This window comes from Pogoniulus pusillus, chromosome Z (genome assembly GCF_015220805.1).
Source record: "Pogoniulus pusillus isolate bPogPus1 chromosome Z, bPogPus1.pri, whole genome shotgun sequence".
Taxonomy (NCBI): Eukaryota; Metazoa; Chordata; class Aves; order Piciformes; family Lybiidae; genus Pogoniulus; species Pogoniulus pusillus.
In genome coordinates, this window is record NC_087309.1 from 82,209,773 (window position 1) to 82,226,133 (window position 16,361).

General features: G+C 41.5%; 1 protein-coding gene across 10 annotated transcripts in view; it reads right to left on the reverse strand.

Annotated features, from left to right (window-relative positions):
- The window catches only part of SHC3 (SHC adaptor protein 3), a 69,086-nt gene that overhangs the window by 13,098 nt on the left and 39,627 nt on the right, over positions 1 to 16,361 (reverse strand). For all 10 annotated transcript variants that reach the window (XM_064176814.1, XM_064176812.1, XM_064176813.1 and 7 more), the window contains 5 exons: positions 13,438 to 13,491; positions 9,261 to 9,312; positions 2,985 to 3,111; positions 1,532 to 1,685; positions 437 to 533 (listed from right to left, as the gene is read on the reverse strand). In XM_064176814.1, the coding sequence (XP_064032884.1) occupies positions 437 to 533; positions 1,532 to 1,685; positions 2,985 to 3,111; positions 9,261 to 9,312; positions 13,438 to 13,491 (484 nt within the window). The remainder of the gene's footprint in view (positions 1 to 436; positions 534 to 1,531; positions 1,686 to 2,984; positions 3,112 to 9,260; positions 9,313 to 13,437; positions 13,492 to 16,361) is intronic.

Consider the following 16,361-nt stretch of genomic DNA (forward strand, 5'->3'; position numbering starts at 1 on the left):
GCAGGTTTTATGTGCAAACATCTATTGCTCCACATTTTAAAGGACTCCCAACTTCAGGCTCTTCATTTGGAGACTCTATCTTACATGCCCTAGTAGGTCAGCTTTTCAGAACAGATTTCCACCTTCTAAAAGCCTGTCTCTAAATACCATAGGATTTAACACACACCAAGTTAAAGAGATGAAGATTTGGGGCACCTCTATTTGTCAATTGCTCTGCAAAAAAACAAAAGAAGTTTTTATGAAGGCATGCATTTCATAGATTACCCCAAGGGAATTACCAAGTGCTGTTCACTGATACCAACTCTAAAATTCAGACAAAGCAAATCTGTCAACCAACTGCAGTTCCTTACTTTAAGACTCTGAGGCATCTGCCTTTCACATGCTTCACCTAACCAAGACCTCCTGCAATATTACAGTTAAAGCTAGCAAAACTCACCCTGCTTAACAGGCCCATGATGCCAGTCTTCACTGAGTTTGTCTCCTAAGTGACGACTCTGGTAATAGGCTTGCTCAACTCCCACTCCTGCTGCAGACTAAAAGGGACACATGTGCAAAGAAATTTTCAATTACCTTTAAAATGCTCAGATATATGAGAGCCTCTGACAGTTTCCTTGGCTGTGTTCAGGGTACTCCCACTCTTCATTTCCGATTCATTGTGGTGTCAGAATATATATCTCACAAATGCATTTACGTAGGTGTAAGATATTACCAGTGACCTTCATGTAAACTTCTCTGTTTCATGCTTTTATGAACACATGCAACCCCCAAATGATGCATCATCTCTGCTAGGACATTAGTCTTCACAAACCTTGCCCTGACAAATGCTTCTTCAGAAAAGCAGTAACCAGAAATACACATGGGTCCAAAAGACACCTCTCCCCAGCACACTCCAAAGTATGGGCTAGACAACTCACTCTGATGTACAGGAGGTACCACAGGTACCACACTCAGGTACTGTAGGAAGGATGCTGCCTAAAGGCAGAGAGTGCCCTCTAAATATAGACAGAGATGTGCTGGATCTGAGAACTCCTCTTAGATGGCTACATTGACACTGCAGTCAAACTTTAGACTGTAGTGCTGTTAGGTATATCCAAGCTGACTTCAGTTCAACAAGAGGTGGAAAATCTGCCTAGGAACTTAGCTGAATATTGATTGCTTCATTAACTTAATGAAGTCTTAGTAAGGACTACACTGGATTGTTTAAACAATTCTGCATCAAATCTTTTCCAGTTAGTGTGCACTATTTGATATTCTATGAAGTAGGCATAGTTTCTACAAATGTAGCAACCATTAGTGGATTCCACTTCCTTGAATCTGTATAGTCTTTTAACACCGTGAGGAATTCACCTGTTTATGCTTGTCCAGAACCTGCCTAATTTGTTGCCCCTTAGATGTCCAGTGACCATTCAAAAGGAAAACAGCCACATGTGAAGGGCTGTGGGCTATGAATGGCCCAGATGTATCCATCTTAAAATGCACATTTAAAATAATTTTGGATCCATCAGCAGGGCAGAGATGCAATTGCACTGACCTGAGTTGTATCTGCAGCAGAAGGAAGTCTTGTTTTGAGCCTGGCATCAAGGAAACCACCAGGAGGGGGCATTTTATTTGGGATGTTGTTGTAATAGGAACGTTCTGTTGCCTCATTATCTTCCTCCATCCATGGCTCGTCAAAGCTCTGCATCCTGTAAGAAAGTGTTTCATTTTGCCCCTGGCTTGCAAAGTGCATACAGATACGTGCAGCAGGTTAAGACCACCTGTCAGGGGACCACTATTGCATGTTATTTTGGCAGTACAGCTGCCACTGCAAATCAGGAAGCAATGAAGTCCAGCAATTCTAGCTGACTTAACCTGAACTGGCAAAGCTGCTATGACAGTAACAATGAGGAAATGTCACAAATAAAAGTCATTATGAGATGCCATCCAGAGGGAACTTGACAAGCTTGAGAGGTGGGCTAATGACAGCCTCACAAGTTTCAACAAAGCCAAGTGCAAAGTCCTGCACTTGGCTTGGGGCAATCCCAAGCACAATTCCAGGATGAGTGGGTAATGGATTGAGAGCAGTCCTGAGTAGAAGGGGTTGTAGTTGATGAGAAGCTGAATGTGAACTAATAATTGCACTTGCAGATTTGAAAGCTGACTGTATCCTGAGCTGCATCCAAAAAAGTATGGCCAGAAGGTAGAGAGAAGTGGTTCACCCTCTATGCTGCTCTCCTGAGACCCTACCTAGAGTACTATGTTCATCTCCAAAGCCCTCAACACAAGACAGACATGCAACTGTTAGAGTAGGTCCAGAGGAGGGCCACAGACGATCAGACGGCTGGGACACCTTTTCAACACAAACTGAGAGTCTTGGCTTTGCTCGGTTTGGAGGAAAGCAGGCTCCAGGGAGGCCTCATAGAAGCCTTTCAGTATTTAAAGGGAGCCTAAAAGGCAGCTGGAAAGGAACTTTCTACAAAGCATGTAATGAAAAGATGAGGGGTAATGGCTTAAAACTGCAAGAACATAGATGTGGATTAGACATTAGCAAGAAATTCTTCACTGTGAGGGTGGTGAGGCACTGGAGCAGGTTATCCAGAGAAGCTGTGGAGGCTCCAGCTCTGAAAGGGTTCAAAGCCAGGGCGGGTGGTGCCTTGAGCAATGTGGTCTAAGCCCATAGCGGGAGTGTTGAAACTAGATGATCTTTAGTGTTCCATCTAACCTAACCTGTTCTGTGATTCTAAGATTCTTGGGCATCCAACTACAACAAAAGCTGCACAATCATTTCATTAAGTTCACTGTGAATTCCATATCGAGGCCATTAATTTAAATGACTGTGCTCCTTTCATCTACAGTAAACAAATACCACTTTGCTAGTTCAGCAGAAATCTCTTTTGAAGTACTTAAATCCTGACTGTCTCCAACAACTTTGCACACAGCACATTTTATTAAGTAAATACAAAGTTAAAGAAGATCCTGTAACAGTCTTCTACAGTCATACTCACCTGTCGTGGAAAGTGGGCATCTTAGAGGGGCATCGCAAATACTGTTTAAATCGCAGCTCGAACGCCTGCCCTATGGTGCTGATGACATCCTGTGCCAGGCCATCACAGCATTCCAGTATATGACAAGCTAAATGAAAAAGATTTGACACATGCTCATGCAAAAATCATTATATATGCTGTGGTGGAATGTGTTGATTTATCATCAGGCATATTTGCCCTAATTGTGGTGTGCACACTTCAATAAATCCCAATTCTGGAACAGCAAATTTTAGGCAATGGGAGCTTTTTAAAGGTTAAATAAAATTGCTCTGATGTGTAACTGAAATGACAAGATAAAAATCAGTTCCACAAATTTAAGATGTCCTTAAATGTCATTTCTCACTACCTAAATGCAATAGATTGTATGGAAATCTAAGCTTTACATTGAAACTACAAAAATATTAGTATATGGTAACCAGAAAAAAAAAAAAATTCCTTTCCTCAACTTCATTATCACTTCAGCTTTATCTAATCACCCCAAGCTTGCAAGCTGTCCACTTCCTTTGGGTTTCTAGAATTTCCCAGGCTGAGGAAGAAGCAGCAATCGGAACACTTCCTGGATCATAGGTATTTATCTAGTATCAAGTAAAATAGAGGCTGGTATCTTTTCATGCTTGCCTGTATGAGAACACCCAGCAAACTCTGTGATTACTGGGGAGCACAGAGCCAGGACCCCGTTAATGCCAGCTCTTCACCATGTGCTACCCGTATGAGCACATCATAGCAGAGGGAGACTATCAACACAAACTCCCTTCATATGAGAGACCAAGAAACCTTTATCAGCTGTCTGAGATACCAAATCCATTCTAGTTTTAAGTCAGAGTATGACTCTGATGTATCACATTATGTGACAACACAGACAGACAAAGTTAAGGAAGATTTCACCTAACACTGCAGGAATGCACGTGGGTGTTAAGAGCTGGAAAGTAAAGATCTGAATCTTGGTGATATTCAGAACAGCCCAGGCAATTAATTTATTCAATGCTTGACAAGCATATAGTCTATGGGCTACAGCCTCTGCTGGATTTGAAACTGTGGTTCTTTTCCAAGTCTTGCCACAGTACAGTATGACCTTGGTCAAAGTTATTCATTTCTATCACTTCCTACTGCTTTAATAATCTGAAAAGAAGTTCTTCAGCTGAAAAACTAAATTTTAGTGTACATCTAATGTCCACATCAGTGGAATCAAGTGCTTTGGATGCCAATCTCCTACAAGTAAAGGTTGGTCAATTATGTCATTTGTGTGACATAATTTTGGTCAAAGCAATATAGGAAGACTAAAAAGTTTATCAATGGCTTCTCAGAGGCTGATCTAATGGACAGACTTTGGAAGAGACCCAAACAAAGGGGCAAGAAAACTGTATTTTTGCAGAGATGAAATGAACAGGGCACCAAACTGTGTCTCCCTCAGCAGCAGCACCTCATGCAGCATGAGACAGCATCTGCTAAACAGATCCAGTAATGCTTTCTTCTTGGAACCTTAAAGTATTTGCTGTGCCAGCCAGCATGGTAGGGCAGTGCCTGATTCAAGTGAAATGTCCTTAGCTGCATGTGGCAAGTGAATTTGGTAGCCAAAACCAGGGCCACTTCTGGGGAAAAGTGAATCTAGTATGCAAGTAAAAGTTATGCCACAGCAGCAGTAATGTTTTCTCTAGATACAGAAGTAAGCGTAATTCCATTCTAGAGGAAGTTGTAGGTAGCACAAAGACTGACAGGATGGCTATTGATGGTGAAAGAAGGCAAACCAGATTCCTTGGCAAAATAGACCTTTTTTAAAAACGTGGTTTAATGCTGTTCACTCACAAAGTCACTGACCTGAGAACCACTGATGTGCACACACACAACTGGGGAAAGCATCTGTGCAAAACTGACCTGAGAACCACTGATGTGCACACACACAACTGGGGAAAGCATCTGTGCAAAACTGACCTGAGAACCACTGATGTGCACACACACAACTGGGGAAAGCACCTGTGTGTGGTGGAGGGGCTGCAGCCCCAAAACTGAGGCCTCTCTATGCCTCTACATGCCTGGACATGTTTTTCTGCCAGGATCCCTGGTAGTAAACAGGTTGTGTAACACACACACACCCAGTCCGTGTGCCCCTGGGGTCTGCCCAGGTAATCCCCTATTGGGAGGGTCCAGACAAACAGCTACTGCTTATTAAGGTAAGGTTTGGGCTTACTGCCAGCCTGATTGGTCACTTTAGATGGCCAAAAGAGACACGAATCTTGGCTCAAAGTCTATAAAGAGGAGTGCAAAGGAACACCACGTGTTCAGAGTGTTCAGAGTGTTCAGAGGTTCAAGCTCAGCTCTCTGATCCACATAGCAGCACAGACCTGCTTGCATGGCCTAGATACAGGATCAGGCCCTTACTCACTCACTTGCATTGATCTCAAGGCACAGTTAAGCTGTCTGCAAACCCTTTGAGAAGCAGAGCACATGCACACCTGCACTTGGTACATATATGGGGAGCTGAGAGCCCCCTGCCTAAGCCTAGAGCAGCCGTACATACTGGCTTGCTATCTTGCATTTATCCATGGAGCTCAAGTCTCCCTGCAGCCCAGCACACTGCTTGCCAGCTGCCCTGTAAGCCTGGAGAATCCAGGCTCAGCAGACCTTCCAGATTGTCTGCAAACCACAAACACAGCCTGCTAGCTGTGAGACGACCCAGCCAGAAACTGCACGGACAAATGCTCCTCCTGCACCTGGATTCCTGCCATCTGACCATCCCTGGACACATGACATCCAGAAGAAGCAGCAGCACCGAGGCAGAGGCCACTTCACACCAGGAGAGAAGGTCAGAGAAATCCTGTTTACCCCAGAGACTGGGAACACTTATCATTCCCTGTAAGCCGGGACAGATTCCAGCTTCACCAAGACCCGAATACTGGGCACACGCTGTGACACAATCCGGGGAGGGTGATTAATGATTAATACTTAAGAGCAACACATTTAAGCAAGCTTTAATTCCTTTGTAAAATAAGTTACCTCTGTCTTAAGAGCAGACACAGTTTCAGCCTTTGCTGGGCAGACAGTATAGTTGTTAAGAGGCATTAAGCCTAAGGGAATCTTTCTCTCTGTCTATAGTTGTTGATAATTTGATAATTAATAATCCAATCCCTGTACATAAATATATGATATCCCTGCTGTTTTCATAACCATGCAATAGAACTTCATTACATAGTGGTTAGGGGTGGTACAGATTTGTAAATATTAATTTTAATAAATAATTTTATAAAAAACTAATACCGCCTCAAATTAATTTCTCACCTCCCCCTAATAGGGAAGGAATAGAGAAATCCCCCTCCATTACACGGTGTAAAACTCATCTGTGAACCACTGATGTACACACACACAACTGGGGAAAGCACCCATGTAAAACTGACCTGAGAACCACAGATATAGACACACACAACTGGGGAAAGCACCCATGTAAAACTGATCTGAGAACCACTGATGTGCACACACACAACTGGGGAAAGCACCCGTGTAAAACTGATCTGTGAACCACTGATGTGCACACACACAACTGGGGAAAGCACCTGTGTAAAACTGACCTGAGAACCACTGATGTACACACACACAACTGGGGAAAGCATCTGTGCAAAACTGATCTGTGAACCACTGATGTGCACACACACAACTGGGGAAAGCATCTGTGCAAAACTGACCTGAGAACCACTGATGTACACACACACAACTGGGGAAAGCACCCGTGTAAAACTGATCTGTGAACCACTGATGTACACACACAACTGGGGAAAGCACCTGTGTAAAACTGATCTGAGAACCACTGATGTGCACACACACAAGTAGGGAAAGCACCAATGTAAAACTAACACAGAAATCTTAAAGGTCACTTCATGAAAGAATGACACCAGTATTCTGCTGCAGCAAAAAGGCTTATAAGAAACTGGCCAGTGACAAAGACAAAAAGCAGTTAAGAATGGGAACATGCAGCCTCTGATATAGATTGCTGACATTAATTCTAGATTACTCCAGATGATAAAAGGCATCATCTACCTTCTTAAAACACACATAGAAAATGAAAGAGGGAAGAACAGAAATCATCTGACAGTTGGAGGATGCAGCTGGAGACCTGCAGAATTAACTAACTTTACCTAAAGCAAACTGAGAAATTCCTTGAACAGTGTCCACCAGGGTAAACAATATCCAATGTTTAAACGACTGCCTAATCTAGGGTAATCTATCTTAAAGCAGACCAGTGACAGGAAGATAAGGCTGAACACATTCAACTGAAGTATCTAAGGAACTCAGTCAATGAAACACTATTGTTTATAAAATACACTCTCACAGAAACAGAAAACAGAGTGCAGGGCTTCTCCAGACCTTACAGTGCAAGTGTCTGGTTTGCAAAACTGGTCCACTAAATTGCCACTGAGATCTCTCAGTGCAACTAAGTCAGTCTCCAGTTTAGCAGAAGAGTACTGCTGAACCACAAGGGATGGGCCACAGCTCTGCACCATGTAGCCTACAGTCTGACGCTGGAACTTTTCTAAGGGGAGACACATGATGTTGGAACATAGCAAACATGGCAAAAGAAATGGACCAACTCCATACCTCCAACTCCCATAAGTTATCTCAGTGTTTTGCTAATATTTAGCATATTAGTGAAATATGCTGAGTTTATTTGTGAGCTAATGCTCTCTAGACATCTCTGCATATGAGCACAACAGAATGCCAAGGTATATAAAATCAGTTAGATGACAAAATACAGAAGCTAATGAATTAGTTGTGCCCATGGTAAGAATGAAACTCAAGGTTTGTAGGATTGGCATTTTGGAGTTACAGTATCTGAATTCTGCAGAAATCCTTTTGTAAGAGCTTGAGTCTGGTTTTGGAATTATTTTTTTGGCAGACATTGGTTTGGTTGTTTGGTTTTTTTTCCCTCTATTAATTTATGTGTCAGGAACAGTGTGGCCAGCAGGACGAGGGAGGTTATTCTTCCCCTGTACTCAGCACTGCTCAGGCCACACCTTGAGTACTGTGTCCAGTTCTGGGCTCCTCAATTCAAGAGAGATGTTGAGGTGCTGGAACATGTCTAGAGAAGGGTGACAAAGCTGGTGAGAGGCCTGGAACACAAACCCTATGAGGAGAGGCTGAGGGAGCTGGGGTTGTGTAGCCTGGAGAAGAGGAGGCTCAGGGGTGACCTCATTGCTGTCTACAACTACCTGAAGGGAGGTTGTAGTCAGGTGGGGGGTGGCCTCTTCTTTCAGGCAACCAGCAATAGAATAAGGGAACACAGTCTCAAGTTGTGCTGGGGGAAGTATAGGCTGGATGTTAGGAGGAAGTTCTTCACAGAGAGAGTGATTTGCCATTGGAATAGGCTGCCCAGGGAGGTGGTGGAGTCACCATCCCTGGAGGTGTTCAAGAAAAGACTGGATGAGGCACTTAGTGCCAAGGTCTAGTTGACTGGATAGGGCTGGGGGATGGGTTGGACTGGATGACCTTTGAGGTCTCTTCTAACCTGGTTGATTCTATGATTCTATGAATAATAAACAGATTCTCAGGTATATCATACAATATTTTGTAGCTAGTGTTAGAAGTTAGTGATGCTTTCTGCATTACAAGCAGGAATGTTTACTGTACCTATTATTTCAGGCTGTGATTTATCCTTTTTATAACATATTTTTGAGAATCGGAATAGGATCTGAGTCCTTGAAGACCAATCAACAAGAGATTCCTTGTTCCTGGCTGATCACTCATACAGCAATACAACCTTGAATACAGCTTCACTGTGAAAGAGGATTACAGCCTCCAGCAAGCTGTCTCGATGGCTCACTGGTAAGGTATCTGATTCTGCTAGGAAGAATTAGGCATGTACTCAGAAGACCTAACAAATTCTGCCACCAATTTGAAAGACTTAATCAGAGAACTGCTTAGTTCTCACAGTGATTGACTGTAGGTGAGAGTTAGCCGTTGCCTAGAAGCTGATGCAGCCAAGTCATGTATTTGATTTAAAAGACACAGAGAATCAAAGTGATACTTGACAAAGAACTGCAGGCAAGACCTGTTCCAAGTCTGAGAATGAACTCGTGCATGACAATTCTTTATTGCTACACAATCTTTCCATAACTGTCAAAGGCAATCTTCTTACTGAGCTGCATTTATGTTTTTTCTGGAGGGAAAACCTCAGCTCAGTTATCCCAAGAATAATCCAGGTTTATCAAAGGGAAGAGAATGCCATTTCCAAATAGGTATTTCTACACTTACCTCTCCGATTAACAGGATCCTTAGCTACATATGCAACATAGTCAGTTGTATCCTGTTGAAAAATTAAGATATCTAGCATGAATGAAAAAAATCTTTGCAGTGATTACAGCAAAAGATCAGAATCCACAATGTGCATATTCCTGTGGCTAGAGCCTGCAATGACATATTTTGCTCTACGGTTGTATAGTACTTAAATTCACTAAAAATATTTATGGTTTTGAGTGCTGATCTTACCACTTTGTTTTCTTCAGAGTGCAATTTATTCCAGGAGAAATTAAAAATCTCTTCTGATGTCTTTGAAAATCAATTAAGCAAATTTAGTAGGATTAGTATCAGGCCTTATGTAGAAGAGAATGTAAGTACATGTCTTCACCTTCAAAACACCCAGAGATTGTAGTTCAGAACATAAACAACAACTGGCTCTGGAGCCAAAGGAGTGGGATCAACAGCCCTGCTCCCCAGAAATACAAAGCAGTGGTGTTTATTCATTTGTGACAAGCAGGTGCAGCTACTTTACTGACAACAGTGCCAGATGGCACAGAGGTGCTCAACTGCTGCTTGGTTGTGACAAACAATGTCTGAGTGCTGCTGCCCAGCCCATGGGCTGCTCCCAGTGATCCTCACTGCCATGTCAGATAGATTTAAAGTGAAAATCAAGCTTCCATCTTCCTTGGGGATTTATTTTGCCTCCTCTTCTGCCTCAGTGTGCAAAAGCATGGACTTTAATCAGTGTGCAGTTTAAAAAAACAGGTTGGCACTCACAGGAAACACGAAACCTGCTGGCACATCTCAAAAAAAGCTGTATATCCTTGATGTGATCAGCCTTGCTTAGATCCAGTATTTCCTGACATGCCTTGGTAGTCAGGTATAGCTAAACCTAATTGAGGTATATTTAGGATACACTACTTGATGTATAAATCTACCCAAAGCCTTTTCAGGTGGTTGATCCAAGGCCATTGGTAATTATGACAAGATCTAATGTCACAACAAACATCAATCTTCAGTTAAAATACAGACTTTTTTTAGTCTTTAGCTTAGATCTCTCTAGTACAAGCACACTCTACCATCACCACCCACTCAAACCAAATCACTGTGCTGCAATTTCATTCCTAAGGAGAGGGCATGGGAAAGCACATTTGCAGTTCTGGTGACAGATGTGGAGTCATATCACTTAATGCAGTGTTGGAAAGTACTCAGACACAGCAGTAATGAGGTTGGTCTGTGAAAAATGCAGAGCAGAGAACAGCCCTAGCATTTTGTCCAGTAATTTCTTAAGCATCCATTGACATAGTGCCTGGGCAATTATGTGAGTGAAAGTAATGATGCCTGTCAACAAGTAAAGGGATGAGAAAAGTGGCTATGTCTATAGCAGCAAATAAATCAGAGCCAAGGTAATGACCTGAGAGTTGTCCCACAATTGTCCACACTGTTTAGTTGTTGCCACTCTCCCTTGACTGGCTGTGTTAGTATCCATGTTCTGAAACTACCTAAGGAACCAGCATGCGGAAGAAAGAGAGTGGATGTATGGGTGGAAATTGCACTGTGCTCTTTAGTTTTGTGGCCAGGAAAAAAAATAAAAGGTGGGGATGGGAAGAAAGCTGGTATGGACAAAACTAATGGATACTTTTATGCCTGAGTAGATCATAGATCTATGTTATAGGTAGTGTAGGTGTGAGAGATTTGAACCACATACTCTTTATTTCATTTAAAGCTCTCAAATTCAAGCTGACTATGACAGACCATTAAGGATCTAAGGTGGCTACATTTCACAGTGGCTAAAGTAGAAAATTCTCATCAAAAGGCTATGCAGGGCTTGGCTGATGTAGCAAAGTGATCCCTGACACTTCAGAACTGAAAAGAAGTATGAACAAGCTATAATTTTCACCTCAAAGAAATTGCAGTGGGCAGTTAAAATTTGGAGGCAGGGATGGAAGACCTTATGAGATCCACTTCTGAAATTTCAGCAACCACCTCCAAAAACAGAGACCTTGCTTAGCAGCCTGGAAGCAGCCACCTGAAATGACTACAGATGAAAATTGTTTTGTGTATCACAAGGAGAGGCTGAGGAGAGCTTAAGCAGATCCAGAACACAGTCATTGAAGTGAACTAAAAAATACTCCAGAATGGTGTGTAAAAGGATTTGTTGGAGAGATTTTTAAGTTCCAGTGTACTGACCCACCCAGAAACTATCAGCCCAGTGCAAAGGGGAATACTGTAAAAATATATGTGGTACTCAAGCTGTTCTCCAAGATTGTGAACACTTCCCCATTGGATATGTTTTGAATGATGAAGGCAATTAATGCTTAAAGAGTAAGAGGAAAGTTGCAAAGCTTACTGGTGGCAGGTATCCACAGCAGAAAAGTGCACAGGATGAGAAGTGGGGGCAGTCTCGCTCCTCAGTAAACCAGACTTCAAAATTTTAGAAGTATTTGTTGAAGAAACATGGGCACAGATCTGGGTTCCCAGTTTGGTATGGCCTTTCTCCATCCATTTCAAATCTTGTATGAGGACATGAGCTTATGGGCTAAAGCCCAGCCGTTTCTGGGGCCTACAGTTTGGTGGTGGCAGTCCTCTATCAAGTGGAAATTATTAAGGGCTGATGAAAGTTATGTCTCGATGACCATCATGTGTTAATAAAGCTGTGTCTTAAATTCAGTCCTTGCCTCTTGTCTTCTTTCATGTGCATACATAACAAAGGAACCACATGCTTCAGGAACAAGCTTTTGATATAAAGTTGTGCCAGATACTAGCCCACTGAAACAAATCTGTAGAGCATCATCAGATACTTATATGTGCCCTCTCCACCTCCAGAATGAGATCATCATAGACTGGTCTCATTGGGAATGCAACATTACAATTGCATTTGCTCTTGTAGGCTCCCTTACGCCATGCAATTTTATTTCTCTGATAGTTCACTGACTCAGTACCATGATTATTTTCTCTCTAAAACATTTGGAAGAGCTTGTTTACTCCAAATCCGGTCTCTGCTGCTGCTTCTCTCTCTTTCCTGGTAAATCATTCTATCAGTGGGCAGTGTGCAATGGTGTTTCCAGGATTTAGCATTTGGGATGGCAGATGGGGAGTGAAGAATCTTCTAACGGAGGCAGGGAACTGTGTTAATCACTCCTCTGCCCACTTCAGGAATTGTTCATTTACAGCATCCATTGCAATCTGTTGTATTTCAAAACTGCTGCTGATCCATTTTCGTTCCCCACATTAATATGATACGGTGTCATTTCCCTTTCTGAACTGAACTGAGCTTAGCAGAGCCATGCTAAGACTGAACACTGCCCTTACATTTTCTGAGAACAATGAAATGAGAAGGTGCCACGGATGTTTAACTTAAGAGAGCTGAACAGAGAGAAGTACCTCACAAAACAGGCTAGAAATTGCCTTACTTGTAATACCAGACTGGTAAATGACAGATATATATAGGGGGGAAAAGACAGATTCATTCAATTATTCTACTTTCAAAGGCTTTCTAACCTCAAGGTAAGAGGCTAGCAATGTACCTGTTCTATAATTCTCCCATTGCTTTCTGGATGACAAATAAATTTAATATGTCTTTAGATGGACCGCTTATAACATCAGGTTAAAGCACAAATGCAGGAGTTTGCCCTTTGGGCTAAATGAACCACATGTGTAGGTGCATCAGAAAGCTTTGTAAAACTATAGAGAAAGATCTGGGCTTTTCTTGAAAGACTGTCTTCAAGCTGTGTGAGTGTACTGACTATACCTGAAGGTGGTATTTAACACAGTCTTCTCCATGCACACTAGAAGAAATAAAATAAATGCATGCATTGCTATTAAAGTAACTGCAGCATAGTATACTACTGTAAAAAAACACAAAATAAATTTAAAAAGGACAAAAATTCACAGAGTGCCCAGAAGACTACACTATATTACTCTGAAAAACAGAGCACTGCTTATTACTAACTATATGAATGCTCATAACACTCTGATACTTCTAGTTTCAGTCACTCAAAGAGAATTTATGACTCCTTGTCAGTCATTTCCCTCAAAAGGAATTTGATGGCAACAATCAAGAAGAATTTATGAAACAAGAAATAGGAGTTGTTGTGGTTACATTTTTCTTTCAGTAAGCTATGCAATAAATTTTGTCACTCAGTCTTCATAATGCAATTCTATGTCAGGGAAAGCTTTAAAGAATGCTTACCAGGTCACCTCCAGATGCAAAGGAAATAGATTGCATGTGGTGATTTGCTATGATCTGTATGAACCAGAAAGAACAGATGTGAGTCAGTAGGTTTTCTAACAGTTTACCCTTTCAATTTCTTTTTTGGTTTGTACAGGGAAGAAAATCCAAAACTCAGATCTAAATGGTCTCTGCATTTCACCTCCAAGGACTGCAAAGACCAGCATGATAATATAAACACAGTTAAGGTTAAATGTATCCATTCTGGTGTTCTTTAAAACCCTCCAGGACTCAGCACAATTGCTAAGCGTTCTCAGACCTCCAGTGAATCACATTGATCTGTCATGCAGTGTATTTGGAGAAATCTTAACAAAGCTTGCTTTGATTATTACAAGTAGTAATGAATGGAGCAAAGGGTCATAGTCATCAAGATACATTCTGCTGATGCCACTCTGGTGGCATCATGCCAATCTGCACACCAGCTAAGGACCCAACATTGCTTCCAACACTTAGAGAGTGATTTCATGTTTTAAACAAAAAACCTGCACATGCGTTGCATGTTTGCAATATGCAAACAGAATTTTGAAGCAATATGCAGTGAAGTATTGTGAACAAAATCTCAGGTGTGCTCCAGGGCATTTGAAATTCAGTTTGCTTATTTACAATTTGAATGAATATGCCATTTCTCTGGGAAGAGACAAATTTTCATAAAAGGAGGACAGCTCTGCTCCATCATTATTCTGAGATCTAACTTTAAAAATCTTTTTAATTTTGAGCCATTTAACAACCAAGAAAGAAAATATTATTTGAAAAATAAATTTCATTTGATAACCTGGGCTACAGAAACTATGACAAGTAATTTGTCCTGTATGGAATAGGTCCCTTATTTAGTGTCTCAGAGCATGTGACAATAATAATCTTAGTTGTTCACTTTGGAGAGGGTTACCACTTACTCCAGAAAACCACTCTGGAAAAAAATTGAGGTTAAAAAGATACTCTCTGAGTTGTCTTCCCCATCCTGCATCTTAAAAGTCTGAACTGGCTACTGTATTTTCTGGAAAGAAAAAAGCCTGACCTGTTTCTCTGGGTCTTGTTGCTTTGCTAAGCCAGAGAGTGCTTCTTTCACAAACTTCCTTTTCAATAATGCTACTTGTCCCACTTAAAATGTGGTTAATTTTAAGTGTTCAGTGATGAACTGTTGTTCCCTCCCTCATCAGTGAAGATTTTCTTCTTGTTTCCTATAAAGAACTAAGTACAGAGATGAACTAGTGAAGACTTGTTACGCTTCTAATATTGCCAGTATCTTGAGTTGTGCAAATAACCTGGTCTTTATGTTCAGCACCATTAAAAGAAAAGGAAAAAACCCCAAACACACAAACAAAAAAGTCCTTCAGATTACCTCAAAACATTTGTTTCTCAAATTTTAAGAAAACTGAAAAATGCTTAAAACCATTAGTTCACATCAGGCTCTTTCTTTCTTTCTTTCTTTCTCTCTTTCTCTCTTTCTCTCTTTCTCTCCTTCTCTCTTTCTCTCTTTCTCTCCTTCTCTCTTTCTCTCTTTCTCCCTTTCTCCCTTTCTTTCTCTCTTTCTTAATTCTGCAGCTAAAATTAGTTTGAGGTAGAGGTATTTATTTCCTTCTCCCCCAAAAAAATACTTAAATAAGGAATAGCAAATTACCAGCATGATACATTGCTTAATATAACATTCTTTGCGAGTGTTGGCACATAGTTGAGAAATATTTCAGTCTACCCAAATTCACATTTTAAGCAAACAAACAAATCAAGCCAAAATCCTCTTCCACTTGTCTCTGCTTAACATGTTCACAAAACTGCTGGGCAATTGTCTTCCTGCTCCTTCATGGGCCAACACTTCTATCTTGCCTCTTCCTTCCTCCCGTACTTCCAGCTCCTCTAGGAAGGAGAGGCTATTACAGAAGTTCATAGACATCATTCTCGGTGGGGCCTCAAAGGGCAAACCTGCTGAGACATGCTTATTTTCAAATAAAATGCTTGGTGGAAACAAGAAACAAGCAAGCCCACAGCCAAACTGGAAAAAACAGATGTTTCCCAGGCTTGCAGCACTTAGACCAAGTTGATCTCAAAAGGAGTTATGGGACAGAAAGATAAACAGTTTTGTCAACTGAGACAAAAGGCAAAAAAAACTTCTAGGGCAGGATTGTTTCCCAGGTTAAATCAATTCTGATCATAGCATCAGCTGAAGACAAGGAAACTTTCAAAGTCTGGCAGTTTTCTATCAGACCTAATTAACATCTAGTTCCCTTGCTTCTGACTGGGGGCAACTGTGAAAAGCTCTGCTAGGTGTACTCCATAATAAGGCTCAAACTACTGTGACCAGCCATAACTCTGCTCCCACAGTCTCAGTGCTTGCTGCAGCAGATTGTAGTGTCTTCTAAATAAGGATAAGAACAAAGATAAATTGGTGAACACACAAGGTTTTAATAGACAATACATGTATCCTTCCTCATTCTGTAATCCTGAGACTCTAAGGGCAGCAGGGTTTTTTTCCTCCCTAGCTGTATCTGGGCAGCAAGTTGTGTGCCCCAATGCAGCGTGTGGCTCTCAGCAAATAGCGCAGCAGTGACTACGCATGTCTGTCTGCTTTCTCTTTATAATTACCAGGATTTTTCTTGTATCATACATCACTCACAATCCAATGATTCCCCAGTCCACTCATTTCCACAATCCACCAATTCCCCAGAGTCTGTTCCTACCTTCAGCACAATGAAAAAGAGGAAATGTGCTGCTTGGAAAAGCCTGCCTTCTCTAAAAGTCTAGAATTTCCTTACACTCCCAAAGCCATGAGACTTTGTTTTCAGCAGTACCTCAAGAACAGGTTGCCATTTAAGGCTCTAAATGTGAAGAATGACAACAAAACTGGGGATCCACATTGAATCCTTTAGTCACTTACTCCAAATGCATTCCTT